General features: G+C 42.4%; 1 protein-coding gene across 1 annotated transcript in view; it reads right to left on the minus strand.

Annotated features, from left to right (window-relative positions):
* The window catches only part of CCDC7 (coiled-coil domain containing 7), a 438,580-nt gene that overhangs the window by 39,697 nt on the left and 376,410 nt on the right, over nt 1-22,473 (minus strand). Inside the window, exon 35 of the mRNA XM_033208742.1 lies at nt 105-188. Within this exon, the coding sequence (XP_033064633.1) occupies nt 105-188 (84 nt within the window). The remainder of the gene's footprint in view (nt 1-104; nt 189-22,473) is intronic.

The following is a 22,473-nucleotide window of genomic DNA, read 5'->3' on the forward strand; positions in this document are numbered from 1 at the left end:
TAATGATAACTTACATCTACAGTCATCATCAAAGAACCAGATTTAATTTAACTTCAGAGCTAAATAGGCCATTAACAGGAGGCTTGAAGAATTCTTGTTCTTACCTGCATGCCTCTTTGACTGTATGTTGATTAGATGTTTTATTATATCTTTTTCATTAACACCTTTCAAGTGTTTTAGGCCAGTCTCTATAAAAACAAAACAGATTTTCAAAATGCTTTGAAAGGTAAATTGTAACATATGTCTGTGTCTGTGTGTATGTGATGGTATATTTGTACATGTAAGTAGTAATAACTTAATTAGCATCAGTCATTAAAGAAGATGAATTAGTAAAAACAAAAAGCTCTGGACTGCAGAATTACAAAACTTTAGAATTGGAGGCATTCTTAGCAATCATATAAGCCTAGAGAAGTTTAGTGATTTGAACAAAAATCAGATATATAGTTAACTATAAAACTTATACAGAAATAGATGTTCGTTATTCCTTAATCAGTGCTTTCTTCCATACAATGCTGCCTCTTCTGCAAACTGAAATCATCCTAGAGAGTTTATGATAAGAATATAATTTTTAAGCATCTTCATACTTCATACAAGCATATCCATACACCAGGTATGGAGATACCTGGTGAGGTGGAATATAATTTTATTCACAAGTCAACTTGTGAACTATGGTCTTTATAGTTACAGAAAGTTAACCATCAGGGGGAAATTCTCTGATTCTTCTAAGAATATTTTAGGTCCTTTTTATGTCATGTAACTAAAAGTTATGTGACAGCAGTGATTATTGTGGACTGGTAGAAAGTGTCCTCTCAGGTCCATTTAGAATGTAGACTTTGTAGATGGGGAGGAAGAAATGGGTGATTTTGCATTCGTATCAGCATTGAGATTGGATTCCTTTCCCTTTGAGTTTTGATATGATTTGAACTTTTTGCTTGCTTTTGAAACAACTACTAGGGTCAATGATAGAAAAATAAAATCAAAATTAATAAAGGGAATTCATATTAAAAATCAAATAATCTGGATTTATGAAGCTGGGTCATCTACTGGGCCTCAAGTTTTGTGGGTGAACTTGGGTCTTAGCAGAGCATGTGACTGTAGGGTGAAAACTGCAATGACTCAGACATCATAGAGTAGAAGTTTTGCTCTGGAGAAATGGTTGAGTCCATGAATAAATTTTAAAGCTGCACAATGACCTTTGCATCCCATATGTACCACCATTACAGTTTGTATAGAAATAGGAACAATTTAGGGTATCATCTCCAAAATGAAAAGATGCGTCAGATTGACAGAACAAGTCATTAATTTAATTAAAATATTTTGTGAAAATGATGACCTATAGCAATAGCAACAACAACAAAAAACCTGGGGAACATTAGCAGACATATTTTAACCTTTTTAGTTATTTCCCTGACTTGTATAAGCAAGGAGTATTGATTCATTTGAGTTGATAAGCAAAAGTTTCTTAGATCAGTAATGAGTATTTGAGGACAGATAGGTTTAAGCACCAATACAAAATTATGTGCTAGAGAAATATAATTTAGTAAGAGTCACAATTTTCCTTCTTCATAACATCCTCCCAGTAGTTTACATCTCATTTTAAAAGTGTTACACATGGATTTTATTGAGCTTTCTTTTTAAAAAAAGTGTAATATATCATACAATTTACCCTTGTAAAGCATCTAATTCAAATATTTTAATATATTCACAGAGTTGTTAAACCATCACCATAGTCATTTTTAGAATCTACTTCAGATTTATTCTAATTAATTTCCAGTAAACTATACAAGCATTTCTGCCAACTTTTCTATTCCCTCTTCCTGACATTTACACTGTAGTTATACCTATAAATATTAAAACCATTGTTATAATTATTTCTCTATATAACTTTATGCCTTTTAAAGAACTGAGAAAAGAAAGAAGAACAAGTACATATTTATGTTTATTATATGAACATTCTTATTTATAGTTTCTGGTTCTTTTTATTATTTCCTGTGAATTTGAGTTACCATCTATTGTCATTTTCTTCCTCCAGTATACTATTGTTCCCAGCCATTTCCTTTGTACTGCTATTGTCAAACATATTGCATGTCTATTACATGTCTTTTATGTGATAGGCCCCAAAATACAGTTACATATCAATTTTATATATCTATGTATGGTACCACACAATTACATTTTAAATCAATTAGGAGAAGAAAAAACAAAATATGCGTTTATAGAATATTATGTAATAGAATTATTTCACTAATGCTTTTGTTGAAAAAATTACGATGTGAGGAAACTTGTTGTCAGCCTGAGGAACTTTCTTAAGTATTTTTTCTATAGCATGGCCTGATACCAACTAACCCTGCAAATTTTTATTTATTTGATATTCTTTTTATTTGAGTTTCATTTTTAAAAATAATTTTGCAAAACATAAGATTATTGGTTGATATTTTTTCTTGCAGCCCTTTGAAAATGCCATCCTACTGCCTTCTGGCCTCCATCATTTTTTTTTTTCCCCAAGATGGAGTCTCTCTCTGTCACCCAGACTGGAGTGCAGTGGCATGATCTTGGCTCACTGCAACCTCCACCTCCTGGGTTCAAGTGATTCTCCTGCCTCAGCCTCACGAGTAGCTTGGATTACAGGCCCGTACCACCATGCCCAGCTAATTTTTGTATTTTAGTAGAGACTGGGTTTCACCAGGTTGGCCAGGCTGGTCTCAAGCTGCTGACCTCAAGTGATCCACCCGCCTCAGCCTCCCAAAGTGCTGGGATTACAAGCGTGAGCCACTGCGCCTGGCCTTGGCCTCCATAGTTTCTGATGCTATGTCACCTATTAATCTTACTAGAATTAACTTTTGCATAGTTACAGTTATGTAACTATACAAAATGATGTTTGGACCACATATAAGATGGTGGTTCCAAAAGATTGTAATGGAGCTGGAAATTTCTATCATGTAGTGATGTAACCAATGTAACATCTTAATGCAATGAATTACTCATATGCCTGTGATGATGCTGGTGTAAACAAACCTACTCTGCTGCCAGATATATAAAAGTATAGCACATAGAATTATGTACAGTACATAACACTTGGTGATAACAATAAAAAGCTATGTTACTGGTTTATATATTTACTAGACTTGTTTATTTTTATTTGAGTATGTATACTGCTACTTACAAAAAATGTTAACTGTGAAACAGCCTCAGACAGGTCCCTCAGGATGTATTCCAGAAGAAGGCATCATTATCATAGGAGATGAAAGCTTCATGTGTGTTATTTCCCCTGAAGACTTTCCACTGGGGCAAGATTTGGAGGTGGAAGAGAGTGATGATATTGATGATCCTGATTCTGTGTAGGTCTAGGCTAATATGTGTCTTTGTGTTTCAGTTTTTAACAAAAATGTTTTAAAAGTAAAAAAAAAAAAAAAATTAAACAGAAAGCATCTTATTGAATAGGCATATAGAAAAAATATTTTTGTACAACTGTACAACGTGTCTCTGTTTTAAGTTAAATGTTATTATAAGAGTTCAAAAATTAAAAAAATTAAAAAGTTTATAAAGTTAAGAAGTTACAGTAAGCTAAGGTTATTTTTAAGGAAAGATTTTTAAAAATAAATTTCATGTAGCCTAAGTGTACACACAGTGTTTATAAAGTCTACTGTAGTGTACAATAATGTCCTAGACCTTTGCATTCACTCACTGCTCACTCACTGACACACCCAGAGCAACATTCAGCCTTGCAAGCTCTATTCATGGTAAGTGCCCTATACGAGTGTACCACTTTTTATCTTTTATATGGTATTTTTACTGTATCTTTTCTATGTTTAGATACAGAATTGCTTACTCTTGTGTTACCACTGCCTGCAGAATTCAGTCCAGTAACATGCTTTACAAGTTCGTAGCCTAGAAGCAATAGGCTATACAACATAGCTTAGGTGTGTAGAAAGCTATACCACCTAGGTTTGTGTAAGTATGTAACTTTATGATGTCTGCACGATGATGAAGTTGCCTAACTATGTATTTCTCAGGACACATTTCCATCATTAGACAACACATGACTGTAGTTGTTCTCTTGACACTTTAAGGTTTTCACTTTGTCTCTCAATGTTTTTACTATGTTGGATCTGGTTGTGAATTTTATTGTGTTTATATAACTGGATTTAATTGAGCTTAGATAGGTGGACTAGTATTTTACATCAAATACTTTTCAAAATGTTCAGCCATAATTTCTTTAAATTATTTTGTTCTTTCTCTCCTAGTAATCCTATTACTTTAAATTTACAGATTATTTCTTCTGTTAAAACTACTCTTGAACCCCTCTAGTGAATTTTTCTTCAGTTTTTGTACTATCAACTCTAGAATTTCCTTTTTACATGCACTAAAACATCATATTGAATCCCATAAATATGCTCAATTATAAATCAAAATACTTTCAATCTTTTTGTTAATATTCTCTATTTGGTGAGACATTCTCATCATATCTTCCTTTCATGCCTAAGCAGAGATTTTATGAATTATTTTAAATATTTATAAGAATTGTTTTGTAGTCTTTCCCTGCTATGCCAAACATTTGGCATCCTCATAAAAAGTTTCTGTTGCATTTTTCCTTTGTATGGGACACATCTTCTTGGTTTTTTTTTTTTTTTTTTTTGCCTTTTTTGCTTGCCTATCATATTTTGCTAAATTTGGTTTTTTAGATAGCAAACCCACATACGAATTTCTTGTTTACCTTTTGGAATCTTGTTGTGTACATGTTTCCTTATTTAGCTATGTGGGTGGACTATTTTCTATTTTACTGAAGTCTTCTCCTGCAACATGAAGCTTCTAATGTTATTCCTTTGTGGGCACAGATGTGTATACACATGTATTAGGGTTCTCTAGAGGGAAAGAACTAATAGGATATATATATAGTATGTATATATGTTTTTATATATATCCTTATATATATAAGAACTAATAGGATATATATATTTATTAAGTATTGACTCACATGATCACAAGGTCCCACAATAGGTCAGCTCCTGCAAGCTGAGGAGCAAGGAGAGCCAGTCAAGTCCCAAAACTGAAGAACCTGGAGTCCAATGTTTGAGGTCAGGAAGCATCCAGCACAGGAGAAAGATGTAGGCTGGGAAGCTAGGCCAGTCTAGTCTTTTTACATTTTTCTGCCTGCTTTATATTCTAGCCACACTGGCAGCTGATTAGATGGTGCCCACCCAGATTAAGGGTGGGTCTGCCTTTCCAGTCCACTGACTCAAATGTTAATCCCCTTTGGCAACACCCTCACAGACACAGCCATAATTAATACTTTGCATCCTTCAATCCAATCAATTTGACACTCAGTATTAACCATCATAAGTCCACCCCTTATCAATTTGAACCCATACACATCTCCTGAGGTCATACACAATCTTTAAATAAAGGCAACAATAAAGTCATAATTATGCCTAACATAATACAACTATTCTTCATACAACCAGAAACACACAAATCCCCAACCCAAATACTATTATCTAAAGTTAACAATACTTAAATGCTGATATGAAGTCAATAAATCTTATGTCACATGATAAATGAAAAAGGAAATAAAATGAAGATATGTTCTTAGTACAAGTGTATACATGCACAAATTTGTTTTTAACAAAAGAAGGAGGAAATATTCATGACAATTACAGTCCTCATTTCTGCAGCTGGTCACATTGTTGTAGCTGGCATTGGTGACTGCCTTCTACTTATGCATTCTGTATTTCCTTTGCCTTCAGCAAGCACCTCAGCAGGCTATGGAATTTTTTCCCAGTGGAGTGAGCCAAACCTTCATTCCTAAAGGGTCTGTGCTATTTGTAGTCCTGCCTGGATTGGGCTGTTGTCATTCCCCATTGACCTTAATCACAGGGCATGGTAATACTAAGAGATGCACTGATGAATCTCCTGTATTCCATGCATACTCTTCCTGATCTCCATTGTGGAGTTGTAGACTGAATTCATCTTGATAATCCAGGTCAATCACCCAAGCCAATACTGTAGCCCCCTTCTTAGCCTGTTGACTTAAAGGTAGGAGGAGCCCAAAGTGTCCATGTGGCACTCTTAACTTCAGGTTAATTGAATTGTTGTTGTGTCTCCTGGTGGCAGCGTTCCTCTCTCTGGAACTAAGACCTCTAGGTGAGCAGAAAGTAATATCACAGGAACAAGAAGCAAAAGTTTTGCTAGTGGATCACTAGGGGTGATAGTGAGTGGTGCCACTTCCCACTTCCACCCCATGATTCCTGGACCCGTGAATCCTGGCTATGGGAGAAATAGTGCCATATATTGGATGCTGATTCAGAGAATACATGGCCTTCTGGAGAACTTTGTCCCAGCCCTGCAAAGTATCATCACCTAGTTGGCATTGTAATGGTGACTTCAAAAGGCCATTCCAGCTGCTTCAGGATAATGGGGAACATGGTAAGACCAATGAATTCCATGAGCATGAGTCCACTGCCGCACTTTTTTTTTTTTTTTTTAACAATTTAAACAGGTTTATTCTGAGCCAATATAAATGACCATGGCCCAGGGAACAGTCTCAAGAGTTCTTGAGAAAGTATGTCCAAGGTAGTTGAATTACAGTTTGGTTTTATACATTTTAGGGAGACAGAAGTTATAAGCAAAGACATAAATCAATACATGAAAGGTATACTTTGGTTCAGATAAAAAAGGCAGGGCATCTTAAAAGGGCATGGGCTTCCAGGTTAGAGGTAGATTCAAAGATTTTCTGACTGGCAATTGGTTGAAACAGTTAAGCTTTGTCTAAAGACTTGAAGTCAGTGGAAAGAAATGCTTTAGTCAAGATAAGGGGTACTGTCGAGGCCAAAGTCTTTGTTATGTAGATGAAGCCTCACAGGTCTTTAGAGAGAATAGATGACAAATGTCTCTTTTCGGGACTTAAAAGATGGCAGGTACTTAGTTAATCTCTCCTATATTTGGGAAACACCTGAAAAGGAATTTCCTGGCTACATTAATGGAGATTCTCTATGGAGAGAATGGATAGAAATTTCTCCCACAAAATATATGGTTTTGCCAGGCCATTTTAAAACACGTTTTTTGTTGTTGTTGTTTGTTTTTTATTATACTTTAAGTTCCAAGGTACATGTGAACAACATGCAGGTTTGTTACATAGGTTTACATATGCCATGTTGGTGTGCTGCACCTATCAACTCGTCATTTACATTAGGTATTTCTCCCAATGCTATACCTCCCCCAGCCCCCTACCCCCTGACAGGCCCCAGTGTGTGATGTTCCCCACCCTGTGTCCATGTGTTCTCATTGTTCAACTCCCACCTATGAATGAGAACATGCTACTGCCACACTTCTTTAGCCATAAAGTGAGTGCCTTGGTCAAAGGCAATGCTGTGTAGAGCATCATGTGTATAAGGCATTCTGTGAGTCCACGGATGGTAGTCTTGGCAGCAGCATTGCATGCAGGATAGGCAAACCCATACCCGGAGTAAGTGTCTATTACAGTGAAGACAAACCTCTGCCCTTCCCATGATGGAAAAGGCCCCATATAATCAACCTGCCACCTACCACCAGGTACTGAGGAATGGTGCTCAGTGTTAGTCTCTGCTGCTGGCAAATTGGGCACTCAGCAGTGGCCGTAGACAGATTAGTCTTGGTGAGTGGAAGTCCACATTGCTGAATCCATGTGTAACCTCCATCCCTGCCACCATGGCCACTTTGTTCATGGGCTCATTGGGCAATGACAGGCATGGCTGGGGAAAGAGGCTGACTGGTGTTCACAGAACAGGTCATTCTATCCACTTGATTATTAAAATCCTCCTCTGCTGAGGTCACCCGTTGGTAAGCACTCACATGGGATACAAATATCTTCAGTTTTTGACCACTCAGACAGGTCCATCCACATACCTCTTCCCCAAATTTCTTTGTCACCAATTTTTCCATCATGCTTCTTTTAAGACCCTGACCATGCAGACAAACTATTGGCTCCAACCCATGAATCAATATATAACCACACATGTGGCCATTTCTCCTTCCATGAGAAGTGCACAACCAGGTGCACTGCTCAAAGTTCTGTCCACTGAGAAGATTTCCCTTCAGAGCTGTGTTTCAGGGATGTCCTAGAAACGGGCTGTAGTGCTATAGTTGTCCGCTTTCTAGTGGTGCCTGCATAACATGTTTCACTCGCATCGGTGTGAAGAGACCATCAAACAGGCTTTGTGTGAGCAACAAGGCTGTTTATTTCACCTGGGTGCAGGTGGGCTGAGTCCGAAAAGAGAGTCAGTGAAGGGGAGATAGGGGTGGGGCCGTTTTATAAGATTTGGGTAGGTAAAGGAAAATTACAGTCAAAAGAGGGTTGTTCTCTGGCGGGTAGGAGTGAGGGTCACAGGGTGCTCTGTGAGGGAGCTTTTTGAGCCAAGATGAGCCAGGAGAAGGAATTTCACAAGGTAATGTCATCAGTTAAGGCAGGAACAGGCCATCTGGATGTATACGTGCAGGTCACAGGGGATACGATGGCTTAGCTTGGGCTCAGAGGCCTGACATTTCTGTCTTATATTAATAAGAAAAATAAAATGAAGTAGTGGTAAAGTGTTGGGGTGGCAAAAATTTGTGGGGGTGGTATGGAGAGATAATGGGCGATGTTTCTCAGGGCTGCTTTGAGCGGGATTGGGGCAGCGTGGGAACCTAGAGTGGGAGAGATTAAGCTGAAGGAAGACTTTGTGGTAAGGGGTGATATTGTGGGGTTGTTAGAAGGAGCATTTGTCATATAGAATGATTGGTGATGTCCTGGATACGGTTTTGTATGAATTGAAAAACTAAATGGAAGAGAAGGAGAAAAACAGATATTAAAGGATTAAGAATTGAGAGGACCCAGGACATCCAATCAGAGACTGTCTAAGGAAGTTCATCATAATTACTCGCTTGGTTGGTGAGTTTTTAGGCTCTATCCAAGTTTTTGGGGTGCAGTTCAAGTTGGGCTGGTGTCTGGAAAGAGACTGGGGCCTAATAAAAAGAAGCATCCATACAGGAGCTCAAATGGGCTGTACCCTGTAGCATTCTGAGGACAGGCCTGAATTCTGAGAAGGGCAAGTGGTAAAAGTATTGTCTAGTCCTTTTTCAGTTAGTGGCTGAGCTTGGTGAGGTGTGTTTTTAAAAGACCATTAGTCCATTCTACCTCTCCTGAAGAATAAGGATGGTAAGGGATATAAAGGTTTCACTGAATACCAAGAGCCTGAAAAACTGCTTGGGTGATTTGATTAATAAAGGCTAGTCCGTTATTGGACTGTATAGAGCTGGGAAGGCCAAACTGAGGAATTGTGTGTGACAGAAGGGAAGAAATGACCAGGCCTTCTCAGACCCTGTGGGAAAGGTCTTTAAAAGTAGTAAAGCAGGCCAGGCGTGGTGGCTCAAGCCTGTAATCCCAGCACTTTGGGAGGCCGAGACGGGCGGATCACGAGGTCAGGAGATCGAGACCATCCTGGCTAACACGGTGAAACCCCGTCTCTACTAAAAAATACAAAAAACTAGCTGGACGAGGTGGCGGGCGCCTGTAGTCCCAGCTACTCGGGAGGCTGAGGCAGGAGAATCGCGTAAACCCGGGAGGCGGAGCTTGCAGTGAGCTGAGATCCGGCCACTGCACTCCAGCCCGGGCAACAGAGCGAGACTCTGTCTCAAAAAAAAAAAAAAAAAAGTATTAAAGCAGCAGCAGTCGCTGCATGCAGACATCAGGGCTAGGCTAAAACAGTAAGGTCAAGTTGTTTGGACAGAAAGGCTCCAGGGCGTGGTCCTGGCTCTTGTGTAAGAATTCTGACCGCACTAACCATGCCTAGGAAGGAAAGGAGTTGTTGTTTTGTAGAAGGGATTGGGGTTTAGGAGATTAGCCAGACATGATCCGCAGGGAGAGCATGTGTGTTTTCATGAGAATTATGCCAAGATAGGTGACAGATGAGGAAGAAATTTGGGCTTGACTGAAGTAATGGGGGCTGTCTGTGAAGCCTTGTGGCAGTACAGCCCAGGTAATTTGCTGAGTCTGATGGGTGTCAGGGTCAGTCCAAGTGAAAGCAAAGAGAGGCTGGGATGAAGGGTGCAAAGGAATGGTAAAGAAAGCATGTTTGAGATCCAGAACAGAATACTGGGTTGTGAAGGGAGGTATTGAGGATAGGAGAGTATAAGGGTTTGGCACCACGGGGTGGATAGGCCAGACAATTTGGTTGATAAGGCGCAGATCCTGAACTAACCTGTAAGCCTTGTCTGGTTTTAGGACAGGTAAAATGGGGGAATTGTAAGGGAAGTTTATAGGTTTATATAGTTTATATAGCATGTGATAACAGGCTTTAATCCTTTTAAAGCATGCTGTGGGATGGGATACTGGCATTGAGCAGGGTAAGGGTGATTAGGTTTTAATGGGATGGTAAGGGATGCATGATCAGTCGCAAGGGAGAGAGTAGAGGTGTCCTATACTTGTGGTTTAAGGTGGGGAGATACAAGGGGAGGATGTGAAGGAGGCTTTGAACTGGGGGAAAAGGTGGCAATGAGGTGTGGCTGTAGCCCAGGAATAGTCAGGGAAGCAGATAATTAAAATGTCTCAACCTAATAAGGGAGCTAGGCAGGTGGGGATAACTAAAAAGGAGTGCATAAAAGAATGTTGTCCAAGCCGGCACCAGAGTTGGGGAGTTTTAACAGGTTTAGAAGCCTGGCTGTCAATACCCACAACAGTTATGGAGGCAAAGGAAACAGACCTTTGAAAAGAATGTAATGTGGAGTGAGTAGCCTCTGTATTGATTAAGAAGGGGATGGACTGACCCTCTGTCCGGAGCCATGAGGCCCGAATTAGCCGACCTCTGTTGCTTGATCTCCGCAAAGCGGAGACAAGATGGCACATTTCCGGGTTCTTTATTGCGGACCCTTCCCGCGCACGCCTAAACTGTTCCTGTGCACGCCCAAAGCTTTTCCCGCACGTGCCTAAGTTTTTCCCGCACGCGCCTCAACTGTTCCCGCGCGCGCCAACCTTTCCCGCGCGCGCGCAGACATTTTCCCGCCCAGGAAGATATGCAGCCTAGGGCGCAGGCGCGAACCTGCACCCGGGAAAAGTACAAACCCACGGGGCATGCACGATTGTAATTTGAGAAGACCCGGCCCCCCGTCACCGCCCTGGCCCAACCTCTTCCTCTGCCAGCCTATGTAAGGCATGACCCTGCATTCAATAAACGAGACTTGATCAGGCTACTTGTCTCCATTTCTTGTGTTTTCTTGTCTCCTCCATTCCCACTCCCCCTTCCAGGGCCCGTTCGACTGTCCTGCAGGTCGGGACACCTGGCGCCTGAACAGGGACCTGGACACGGGGGAAATAGTGAGGAAGAAGGCACTAAAGTTGGCCGAAAGTGAAAGTGGAAGAAATTCCTCCGGACGTCGCGGGAGCCTGCCGCGTTGGAACCAGAGGTGAGTAATAGTGTCTGATTATGGGACAAGAATTAAGCCAGCATCAGATTTATGTAGGGCAATTAAAAGAGGCGTTAAAAACACGAGGAGTAAAGGTTAAAAGTAATGATTTGTTTAAATTTTTTGATTTTGTAAAAGAAACCTGCCCTTGGTTTCCACAAGAGGGGACCATTGACGTAAAGAGGTGGCGTAGAGTGGGAGATTGTTTTCAAGATTATTATAGTACTTTTGGACCAGAAAAGGTCCCGGTGACAGCTTTTTCGTATTGGAATCTAATCAGAGATATAATAGATAAAAAGGAAAAAGAAAAAGATCCTGAGGTAATGGTGGTGGTTACTCAGACTGAGGAAATATTAAGAGGCAGCTCCCAAACCGACCTTGAAAAATCCATACCTAATAAAGAAATAGACCTTATATCACTACAAAGCGATGAGGAAGAGGCCGGGGTCCCCTCAATAACAAATATAGAAACATCAAATAAGGAAAAGGCTAAAAAATACCCAGTTCTACCCACAACTAATGAAAGCAAAAGTAAAAATAACCTTAACCCTTCAGAAGTAAACTGGGATAATTTAGAGGAAGGGGCAGCAAAATATCATAATTCTGACTGGCCACAAACTCTTACTTATCCCCCTCCCTATAATAAGGCTTCTGCCCCCGCAGTTATGGCAGTAATAGACCCAAAAGAGGAGCTTAGAGAAAAAATTGCACAACTTGAAGAGCAAATAAAGCTCGAAGAACTACATCAGTCTTTAATCACTAGATTGCAGAAATTAAGGACAGGAAGTGAGAGCGTTCAATACCCTAAAGGAATAGAGAAACACTCTCACCCTCAGAGACCCGGACAGCATGTCCCAAAAGGAAGGTCACTTGCTAGTAGGGATAGGGAGGATTCCTCTCCTCGAGATGTTTTTCCAGTAACGGAAACTACAGATGTGCAGGGCCGAGCCTGGAGGCACCACAATGGGTTTGAATTTACTGTAATAAAAGAACTAAAAACTGCTGTCTTGCAATACGGAGCTACTGCCCCGTATACCCTGGCCATAGTCGAATCTGTGGCCGAAAATTGGCTCACTCCCATAGATTGGAATACCTTAGTTAGAGCAGTTCTTTCCGGAGGCGACCATCTGATTTGGAAGTCAGAATTTTATGAGAATTGTAGAGATACGGCCAAGAGAAACCAACAAGCCGGAAATGGTTGGGATTTTGATATGCTAACTGGCTCGGGTAATTACACAGAAACCGATGCTCAGATGCAGTATGATCCTGGACTGTTTTCTCAAATCCAAGCAGCGGCTACCAAAGCCTGGAGAAAACTTCCTGTTAAAGGGGATCCAGGAGCCTCGCTCACGGGGGTCAAACAGGGGCCTGATGAGCCTTTTGCAGACTTTGTACATAGACTTTTAACCACGGCCAGCAGAATATTTGGAAATGCCGAGGCAGGGGTGGATTATGTAAAACAGCTAGCTTACGAAAACACTAACCCGGCTTGTCAGGCAGCAATCAGACCTTATAGAAAGAAAACAGACTTAACAGGTTACATCCGCCTCTGTTCAGACATAGGGCCCTCATATCAACAGGGTTTGGCTATGGCTGCTGCCTTTAGTGGACAAACCGTAAAAGACTTCCTCGCCAGTAAAAATAAGAATAGCAAGGGGTGCTTCAAGTGTGGAAAAATGGGACACTTTGCTAGGGATTGTAAGGGAGAGCTAGCTAAGACCTTAGAGGCAAAAGCTCCAGGCCTCTGCCCTAGGTGTAAAAGAGGAAAACATTGGTCCAACGAATGTAAATCTAAAACTGACAATCAAGGAAATCCCCTAACACCTCAACAGGGAAATGGATTGAGGGGCCGGCCCCAGGCCCCGAAACAAGCTTATGGGGTGGTCAGTTTTGTACCAACCAACCACAATCCATTTCACAGCTTAGTAGAGCAACCCCAGGAAGTGCAGGATTGGACCTCTGTTCCACCTCCCAGACAGTATTAACCCCTGAAATGGGACCCCAAGCCCTAAGTACGGGTATATATGGACCCCTACCCTCAAACATGTTTGGATTAATCCTAGGGAGAATCAGCGTCACCATGAAAGGCCTACAGGTCTTTCCAGGAATAGTTGATAGTGATTATATAGGAGAAATCAAAATCATGGCCAGGGCTATTGACAACATCATTATCATTCCTCAAGGGGATAGAATAGCGCAGTTACTCCTGTTACCATTGCTAAAAACAGCTAGTAAAGTCCAATTGCCCCTAAGGGGAAAGGGAGGATTCGGATCCTCAGACATCTACTGGGTACAGCCCATTACTAATCAAAAACCCTCTCTCACCTTGTGGCTAGACGGAAAGTTATTTACAGGACTGATAGACACAGGGGCCGATGTAACAATTATTAAACAACAAGATTGGCCCTTCATTTGGCCCACTTCAGAGACCTTAACAAATTTACGAGGAATCGGGCAAAGTAATAACCCTAGACAAAGTTCCAAATATCTCACCTGGAGAGATCAAGAAAGTAATTCCAGTCTCATTAAGCCATTTGTTATCCCTGATTTGCCTGTTAACCTTTGGGGTAGAGATCTTCTCTCCCAAATGAGGGTCATGATGGGTAGCCCAAATGATATAGTCACTGCACAAATGTTGGCTCAGGGCTACCACCCTGGGAAAGGGTTAGGAAGAAGAGAAGATGGCATTTTGCAGCCAATCCCAGCCATAGGAAAATTAGATAAAAGGGGGCTTGGAAATTTTTAACCGTGGCCATTGACATGCCTGCACCCCAAAAATTTGCTGATCCAATTACTTGGAAGTCAGATGAACCTGTTTGGGTTGATCAATGGCCATTAACCAATGAGAAGCTTGCCGCTGCCCAACAGCTAGTGCAGGAACAATTGGAGGCAGGACACATTACAGAAAGCAACTCTCCTTGGAACACCCCCATATTTGTCATAAAAAAGAAATCCAGAAAGTGGAGACTCTTACAAGATTTAAGAGCAGTAAATGCTACTATGATACTTATGGGTGCTCTGCAGCCAGGGCTACCTTCTCCAGTTGCAATCCCTCAAAGATATTTTAAAATCATTATAGATCTTAAAGACTGTTTCTTTACAATAGCTTTACATCCTAGTGATCAAAAACGATTTGCCTTTAGCTTACCATCTATAAATTTCAAAGAACCAATGGAGCGATACCAATGGAAAGTGTTACCTCAAGGTATGGCCAACAGTCCCACCTTGTGTCAAAAATATGTGGCTACAGCCATACACTCAGTTAGAGAGACATGGAAACAAATGTATATTATACACTATATGGATGACATTCTTATAGCAGGACAAGTAGGAGAACAAGTCTTACAGTGTTTTGCCCAACTCAAACAGGAACTAACCACAGCGGGGTTACAAATAGCTCCAGAAAAAATACAACTACAAGGCCCTTATACATATTTAGGTTTTCAAATAAATGGACCTAAAATTACAAATCAAAAAGCCATTATCCGTAAAGATCAGTTACAAACCCTCAATGATTTCCAAAAGCTCCTTGGAGACATAAATTGGCTTCAACCCTACTTAAAACTCACCACAGGAGACTTAAAACCCTTATTCGACACCCTGAGAGGTGACCCCAACCCTAAGTCCCTTAGGTCATTATCAAAAGAAGCTCTTTTATCACTTAATAGGGTAGAGACGGCCATTGCTGAACAATTTGTTACTAACAGAGACTATTCACAGGCATTAATCTTTTTAATCTTTAACACAACACTGACACCTACTGGTTTATTCTGGCAAAATAACCCTATTATGTGGGTCCACTTGCCTTCATCACCCAAAAATGTATTACTCCCCTATTATGATGCCATAGCAGATTTAATCGTCTTAGGTAGAGACAATAGCAAAAAATATTTTGGAATTGAACCCTCTACGATCATACAACCTTATTCTAAGCCACAAATCCATTGGTTGATGCAAAATACTGAAACGTGGCCAATTGCTTGCACCTCTTATGCCGGTAACTTAGATAACCATTACCCACCAAACAAGCTTATTCAATTTTGTAAGCTACATGCTTTTGTCTTCCCTCATGTCACCAGTAAAACACTTTTAGACAATGCCTTATTAGTATTCACTGATGGGTCATCCACAGGAACTGCTGCATATACCTTTGCAGACATCACTGTTAAATTCAAAACCAGCCATACTTCAGCTCAGCTAGTAGAATTGCAGGCCCTAATTGCAGTGCTGTCAGCCTTCCCTAATCAGGCCCTTAATATTTATACTGACAGTGCATATTTAGCTCACTCAATACCTTTACTTGAGACCGTAGCACAAATCAAACATGTGTCAGACACAGCCAAGTTATTTTTACAATGCCAACAATTAATACATGACAGATCAACACCTTTCTTTCTTGGACATATTAGAGCTCATTCAGGACTACCAGGACCTCTATCCCAGGGCAACCAACTGGCTGATATGGCAACCAAGACAGTAGCCATAGCTACAAATACAAACCTAGCCCAAGCACAGGCTATTCATGCCTTACACCATCTTAATGCTCAAACTTTGAGACTGATGTTTAAGATAACTAGAGAACAAGCAAGACAAATAGTTAAACAATGTCACACCTGTATAACATACCTGCCAGTCCCTCACTTAGGAATTAACCCAAGAGGACTAGTTCCCAACATGATCTGGCAAATGGATGTCACTCATTATTCAGAATTCGGTAACTTAAAATACGTCCATGTATGTATAGATACATTTAGTGGATTTATACTGGCCACCCTACAAACAGGCGAAGCTACCAAGCATGTTATAGCTCATTTACTACACTGTTTTTCCATAGTTGGAAAGCCTAAACAACTAAAAACAGACAATGGTCCTGGCTATACATCCAAAGCCTTTCGAGACTTTTGTCTTAAATTACAAATAAAACACACTACTGGAATTCCATATAACCCTCAAGGACAAGGAATAGTTGAAAGAGCACACCTATCCTTAAAAACCACCATTGACAAAATAAAAAAGGGAGAATGGTACCCTACTAAGGGCACCCCTAGAAATATCCTTAATCACACACTTTTTATTTTAAATTTTTTAAATTTGGATAACCTGAACAGATCAGCAGCCGATCGATTTTGGCATTCTGAGTCCAAAAAACAATTTGCCATGGTCAAATGGAAAGACCCCTTAGACAACACATGGCATGGTCCAGACCCAGTGTTAATCTGGGGAAGAGGCTCAGTTTGTGTTTTTTCTCAAACTCATGATGCAGCCAGATGGCTACCAGAGCGACTGGTAAGACAGGTACCTAACAATAACCAATCCAGGGAGTAATTTTCTCCCTGAGAGTACTCTTTTCCTCTATTGCAGAGATGAACTTCAACTACAAGCCCCTCTGGACCATGGTGCTGATTTGCCAAGCACTCCAGGTATATGCCGGCTTTGGTAATCCCCATGAGGCCCGTATATATATACGACAACGATACGGTAAGCCCTGTGATTGTGTGGGGGGATATGTGACCTCCCTTCCAAATACGTACATCTCAGCTGTGTCCTGCTCCACTTACACAGCATACCTGTCTAGTGACTCTCTTAAGTGGACGTGTGTGTCAACCCCAAGAATATTTAGTGGAGGGGATACCACAACCTGCCCTTGTGACACATTTGAGACTGCTATGCATAGTTCCTGCTACACTACTTATTTAGAATGTACCTCTGGCGGTAAAACATACTATACTGCTATCTTAACAAGATCTAGAACCCCCACTATAGGGGCCAGTAGTGTCCCTACAGTTGTAGGAAATACCAATAACCTTATATCAGCTGGCTGTACTGGAATTGTAGGACAGCCTGTCTGCTGGAATATTCACCCCCCTCTTCATATCTCTGATGGAGGAGGACCACAAGACAAGGTCCGAGAAATTAGGGTACACAAAAAACTTGAAGAGTTGCAAAGGTCCCTGTACCCGGAAATTCACTACCACCCCTTGGCCTTGCCCAAAGCCAGAGGGAAAGAGAAAGTTGATGCCCAGACCTTTGCCCTCCTCACGGCTACTCATAACCTGCTTAACAATTCCAACTCTAGTCTGGCTAATGACTGCTGGCTGTGTCTGCAATCAGGAGATCCTGTTCTCTTGCTATACCCAGCAATGACTTAAATTATACATCCAATACCCTTTGCACCATAATTCCTCCCCTTAAAGTACAGCCTTTAGAATTTCCTAGTTCCTCTTGCATCTACTCCCCTCCCCTTAATAACATTTATGACCTTGATGTAGGATTCAATGAGTTCAATAATTGTTCCACCATAGTAAATATTTCCCAATCGCTGTGTGCCCCAAACAGCTCGGTTTTTATATGTGGCAATAATAGGGCTTATACCTATTTACCTACTAACTGGACAGGACGCTGTGTCTTAGCCACACTTTTGCCAGACATAGACATTATCCCTGGAGATGAACCTGTACCTATCCCAGCTTTAGATCACTTTTTAGGAAGAAACAAAAGGGCAATACAATTTATCCCCTTACTTGCAGGATTAGGCATAACTACTGCCGTAGCAACTGGGGCTACAGGCCTAGGGGTTTCTGTTACTCAATACACCAAATTGTCTCGCCAATTGATCTCAGATATGCAGGCCATTTCAAGTACTATACAAGATTTACAAGATCAGGTAGATTCTCTGGCAGAAGTAGTGCTCCAAAATAGAAGAGGCCTAGATTTACTAACTGCAGAACAAGGAGGCATCTGCTTGGCTTTACAGGAGAAGTGCTGTTTCTATGCCAACAAATCCGGGATCGTCAGGGATAAAATCAGGCGTCTACAAGAAGACCTAGAAAAACGACGAAAAGAAATAACCGATAACCCGTTTTGGACTGGGTTCCATGGACTCCTTCCCTATCTTATGCCATTCCTGGGCCCCCTGCTTTGCCTATTGCTCTTACTCTCTGTAGGACCTTTGGTCTTCAATAAGCTCCTAACATTCCTTAAGCAACAAGTCGAGGCTATCCAAGCGAAACCTATACAGGTCCATTATCATCGCCTAGAACAAGAAGATCGCGGTGGTTCATACTCACACCCATTATGACCACCTTCCCTATGCACTGAACTGGACAGCCAATGACGGGTAGGAGAGCGTCATCTCTCACTAACCTAAGACAGGAGGGCCGTCAAAAGCTACTGCCTAATCCCATGATGGGTACCAGTGATGAGATGCATTACTCCAACCTAAGACAGGCGCAGTTCCCGAGGGACAATCTTCTAGCCGTAATTATATATAAAAAAGGGGGACCTGTCCGGAGCCATGAGACCCGGAATTAGCCGACCTCTGTTGCTTGATCTCTGCAAAGCGGAGACAAGATGGCACATTTCTGGGTTCTTTATTGCGGACCCTTCCCGCGCGCGCCTAAACTGTTCCCGCGCACGCCCAAAGCTTTTCCCGCACGTGCCTGTTTTTCCCGCATGCGCCTCAACTGTTCCCGCGTGCGCCAACCTTTCCCGTGCGCGCGCAGACATTTTCCCGCCCAGGAAGATATGCAGCCTAGGGCGCAGGCGTGATCCCGCTCCCGGGAAAAGTACAAACCCACGGGGCATGCACGATTGTAATTTGAGAAGACCCGGCCCCCCGTCACCGCCCTGGCCCAACCTCTTCCTCTGCCAGCCTATGTAAGGCATGACCCTGCATTCAATAAACGAGACTTGATCAGGCTACTTGTCTTGTCTCCATTTCTTGTGTTTTCTTGTCTCCTCCATTCCCACTCCCCCTTCCAGGGCCCGTTCGACTGTCCTGCAGGTCGGGACAACCCTCCACTGTGAGAGTTACCTAAAGTTCTGTGATGGTCCTGTAGGCTTCTGAGGCAATCGGGCAGCGTCAGTCTTTAGCCACTAAGCCAAGAAGATCTGGGAAGGAGTCAGTCAGAGAGCCCTGGACCAGAGTTCCAGGGGCTCTGGGAGTGGCTGGCAGGCGAGGTGGACAGTCCAATTTCCAGTGGGGTCCCATACAGATGGGACACAACTTAGGAGGAATCCCGGGCTACAGGCATTCCTTGGCCCAGGGCCAGATTTCTGGCACTTGAAGAAAGTTCCTTGGGAAGCAGTCCTGGAGGAACGCCTGGTCACTGTGGTTTAGATATTTGGAAGTTCTTGTGTGCTGGAGATGTGGCTGGGATTTTGTCTCACAGTGGAGGCACGTAATTGTAACTTTTCTTTATTATTGTACACCTTGAAGGCGAGGCTAATTAAGTCCTGTTGTGGGGTTTGAGGGCCGGAATTTAATTTTTGGAGCTTTATTTAACAATAAATATTACATTGCCCTTAATATTTACAGGTATAATATGTATAACAATAGCACAAATACTGGGGAAAGAGAATAAAGCTATATATATTATTTAATGTTGGGAGTGGATTGGGTAATAAAATAAAATGCATATTGAGAATAAGATGGCCTTCTGACTTTCCAGGGTCTAGGGCTATAAAACGTCTAGGGTTGCTGCCAAATGAGCCATGAACTGGGCTGGGTTTTTATATTTGATGAAAAAGAGCCTAAATGCTAACTGATTTGGGAGAGGTCAGATAAAGAAAAAGGAGCATTAACCTTGACTATGCCTTTAGCTTCAGCCACCTTTTTAAGAGGAAATTGCTGGGCAGGTGGGGGAGGGCTAGTGGTAGAATGAAACTGTAAGCTGGACTGGGTGTGAGGAGGGGAGGTGATAAAAGAATTATAGGGTGGGGGAGTGGAGGCTGAGGAAGAACTGGGACCTGGCGAGGAGCAGCCTGGGGAGGAGGGGAGAGGTCAGATGGGTCTGTAGAAAAGGAAGATTCAAAAGACTCAGTGGCGCTTGGGGCTGGGACTGAGGGGACAGGCGGGAGGGGAAGAAGGAAGATTTGGGATGAGTCTCATTGGGAGCAGAGACTAGGGAGGGACCAATGTGTAAAAGAATGCCTGGGCATCAGGCACCTCAGACCGTTTGCCCATTTTACGACAAGAATTATTTAGGTCTTGTAGGATGGAGAAATTGAAAGTGCCATTTTCTGGCTATTTGGAACTATTGTCAAGTTTGTATTGGGGTCAAGCAGTATTGCAGAAGAAAATAAGACATTTAGATTTTAGGTCAGGTGAGAGTTGAAGAGGTTTTAAGTTCTTGAGAACACAGGCTAAGGGAGAAGGAGGAGGAATGGAGGGTGAAAGGTTGCCCATAGTGAAGGAGGCAGGTTTAAAGAGAAGGGGTAGAGACACGGAGAGAAGGGGTGGGGGGTGCTTGCCCCCTAGGAAGGCGATGCTTGCCGCTAAGGGTGAAGGACCAAGGCAGGCGTCCCCGCGTGGTCAGACACCTCTGAAACGTGGGTGAAAATCAGGCAGGCATCCCCGTGTGATTAAACACCAAGGGAAGACTGTCTTCCCGAGTCTGTGACTGGCGCCAGAGTTTTGGGTCCACCGATAAAATGCATCTCCTTTGTCTCTACCAGGGAAGGAAAGGAACTGAAATGAAGGGAAGGGAGAGATTGAAATGTGGCACCAAGACTGAAAGGAGAAAAGAGGTTGAGGGATAGTGAGAGAGGTTGGAGAAGAGACTAAAGAGAGGCCGCTTACCCGATTTAAAATTGGTGAGATGTTCCTTGGGTTGGTTAGTCTGAGGACCAGAGGCCATAGGTGGATCTTTCACAGAACAAAGAGCAGGAGGACAGGGGATTGATCTCCCAAGGGAGGTCCCCCAATCCGAGTCACGGCACCAAAATTTCACTCGCGTCCGTGTGAAGAGACAACCAAACAGGCTTTGTGTGGGCAACAAGGCTGTTTATTTCACCTGGGTGCAGGCGGGCCAAGTTCGAAAAGAGAGTCAGCGAAGGGAGATAAGGGTGGGGCCGTTTTATAAGATTTGGGTAGGTAAAGGAAATTACAATCAAAGCGGGGTTGTTCTCTGGTTGGCAGGAGTGAGGGTCACAAGGTGCTCAGTGGGGGAGCTTTTTGAGCCAAGATGAGCCAGGAGAAGGAATTTCACAAGGTAATGTCATCAGTTAAGGCAGGAACAGGCCCTTTTCACTTCTTTTGTGGTGGAATGTCATCAGTTAAGGCAGGGACAGGGCATCTGGATGTATACATGCAGGTCACAGGGGATATGATGCCTTAGCTTAGGCTCAGAGGCCTGACAACATGCAGAATCATCTGTGAACCAGGCCTTAGTCTTTTCTTCCTCTGTCCACTGATCATAAGGAACTCCCCATAAGACCATTGGTGCAGGCTGAGGGAGAGCAGGCAGGGTGGCAGGAGTGGGGACCATGGGCATTTGAGCCACTTCCTCATGTAACTTACTTGTGCCTTCAGGACCTGCTCAAGCCCGATCATGTACATACCACTTCCATTTGATGATGGAATGCTGCTGTGCATGCCCCACTCTATGGCTAGACAGGTCAGCAAGCACCCAGTTCATGATAGGTAGTTCAGGTCACATGGTGACTAGATGACCCATAGTCAAATGTTCAGTTTCTACCAAAACCCAGTAACAGGACAAGAGCTGTCTCTCAAAAGGAGGGCATCTTTTTCCTGTGCTTGATGCTTCCTGCCCTCGCACATTGGACTCCAAGTTCTTCAGATTTCTGCTCATATAAATTAGAAAACTCAAGCAGTTCTTTTGGAGTGTAGTGCACTTCCATGGGGGTTACACTTTGAACCTTACCTCTAGGGAACTGCTGGGACTTTAGTCTAGTTGTACGTCTAGAAGCAAACAGGAATGTTGGGGGTGGTTCCTGAGGAGAGTAAACATTATCTTGTCTGGCAACTGCCTCAGGGGAGGCCATCACTGTTGCCTCAGGCAGCACAGAGTTTATCTCCTCAGACAAAGATGCAAAGGCTTGTGGCAGCATGGGTTGGGGAGGGGATGTTGCCACTATTGGGGATAGGGAAGCTGTTTCTTCTGGTAAAAAAGATTCATCAGAGTTTACAAACTCAGTGTCTCCAGCTTCATTTGGTCCTTCCACACATCCCCATTCCAAGTTGCAGGATCCCATTCTTTTTCAATCAATGCCCTCACTTTAAGAGTAGACACCTGGGAAGGTTGTGCATGCACCTTTCAT

Source organism: Trachypithecus francoisi, unplaced genomic scaffold (assembly GCF_009764315.1).
Source record: "Trachypithecus francoisi isolate TF-2019V2 unplaced genomic scaffold, Tfra_2.0 Lachesis_group9, whole genome shotgun sequence".
Taxonomy (NCBI): domain Eukaryota; kingdom Metazoa; phylum Chordata; class Mammalia; order Primates; family Cercopithecidae; genus Trachypithecus; species Trachypithecus francoisi.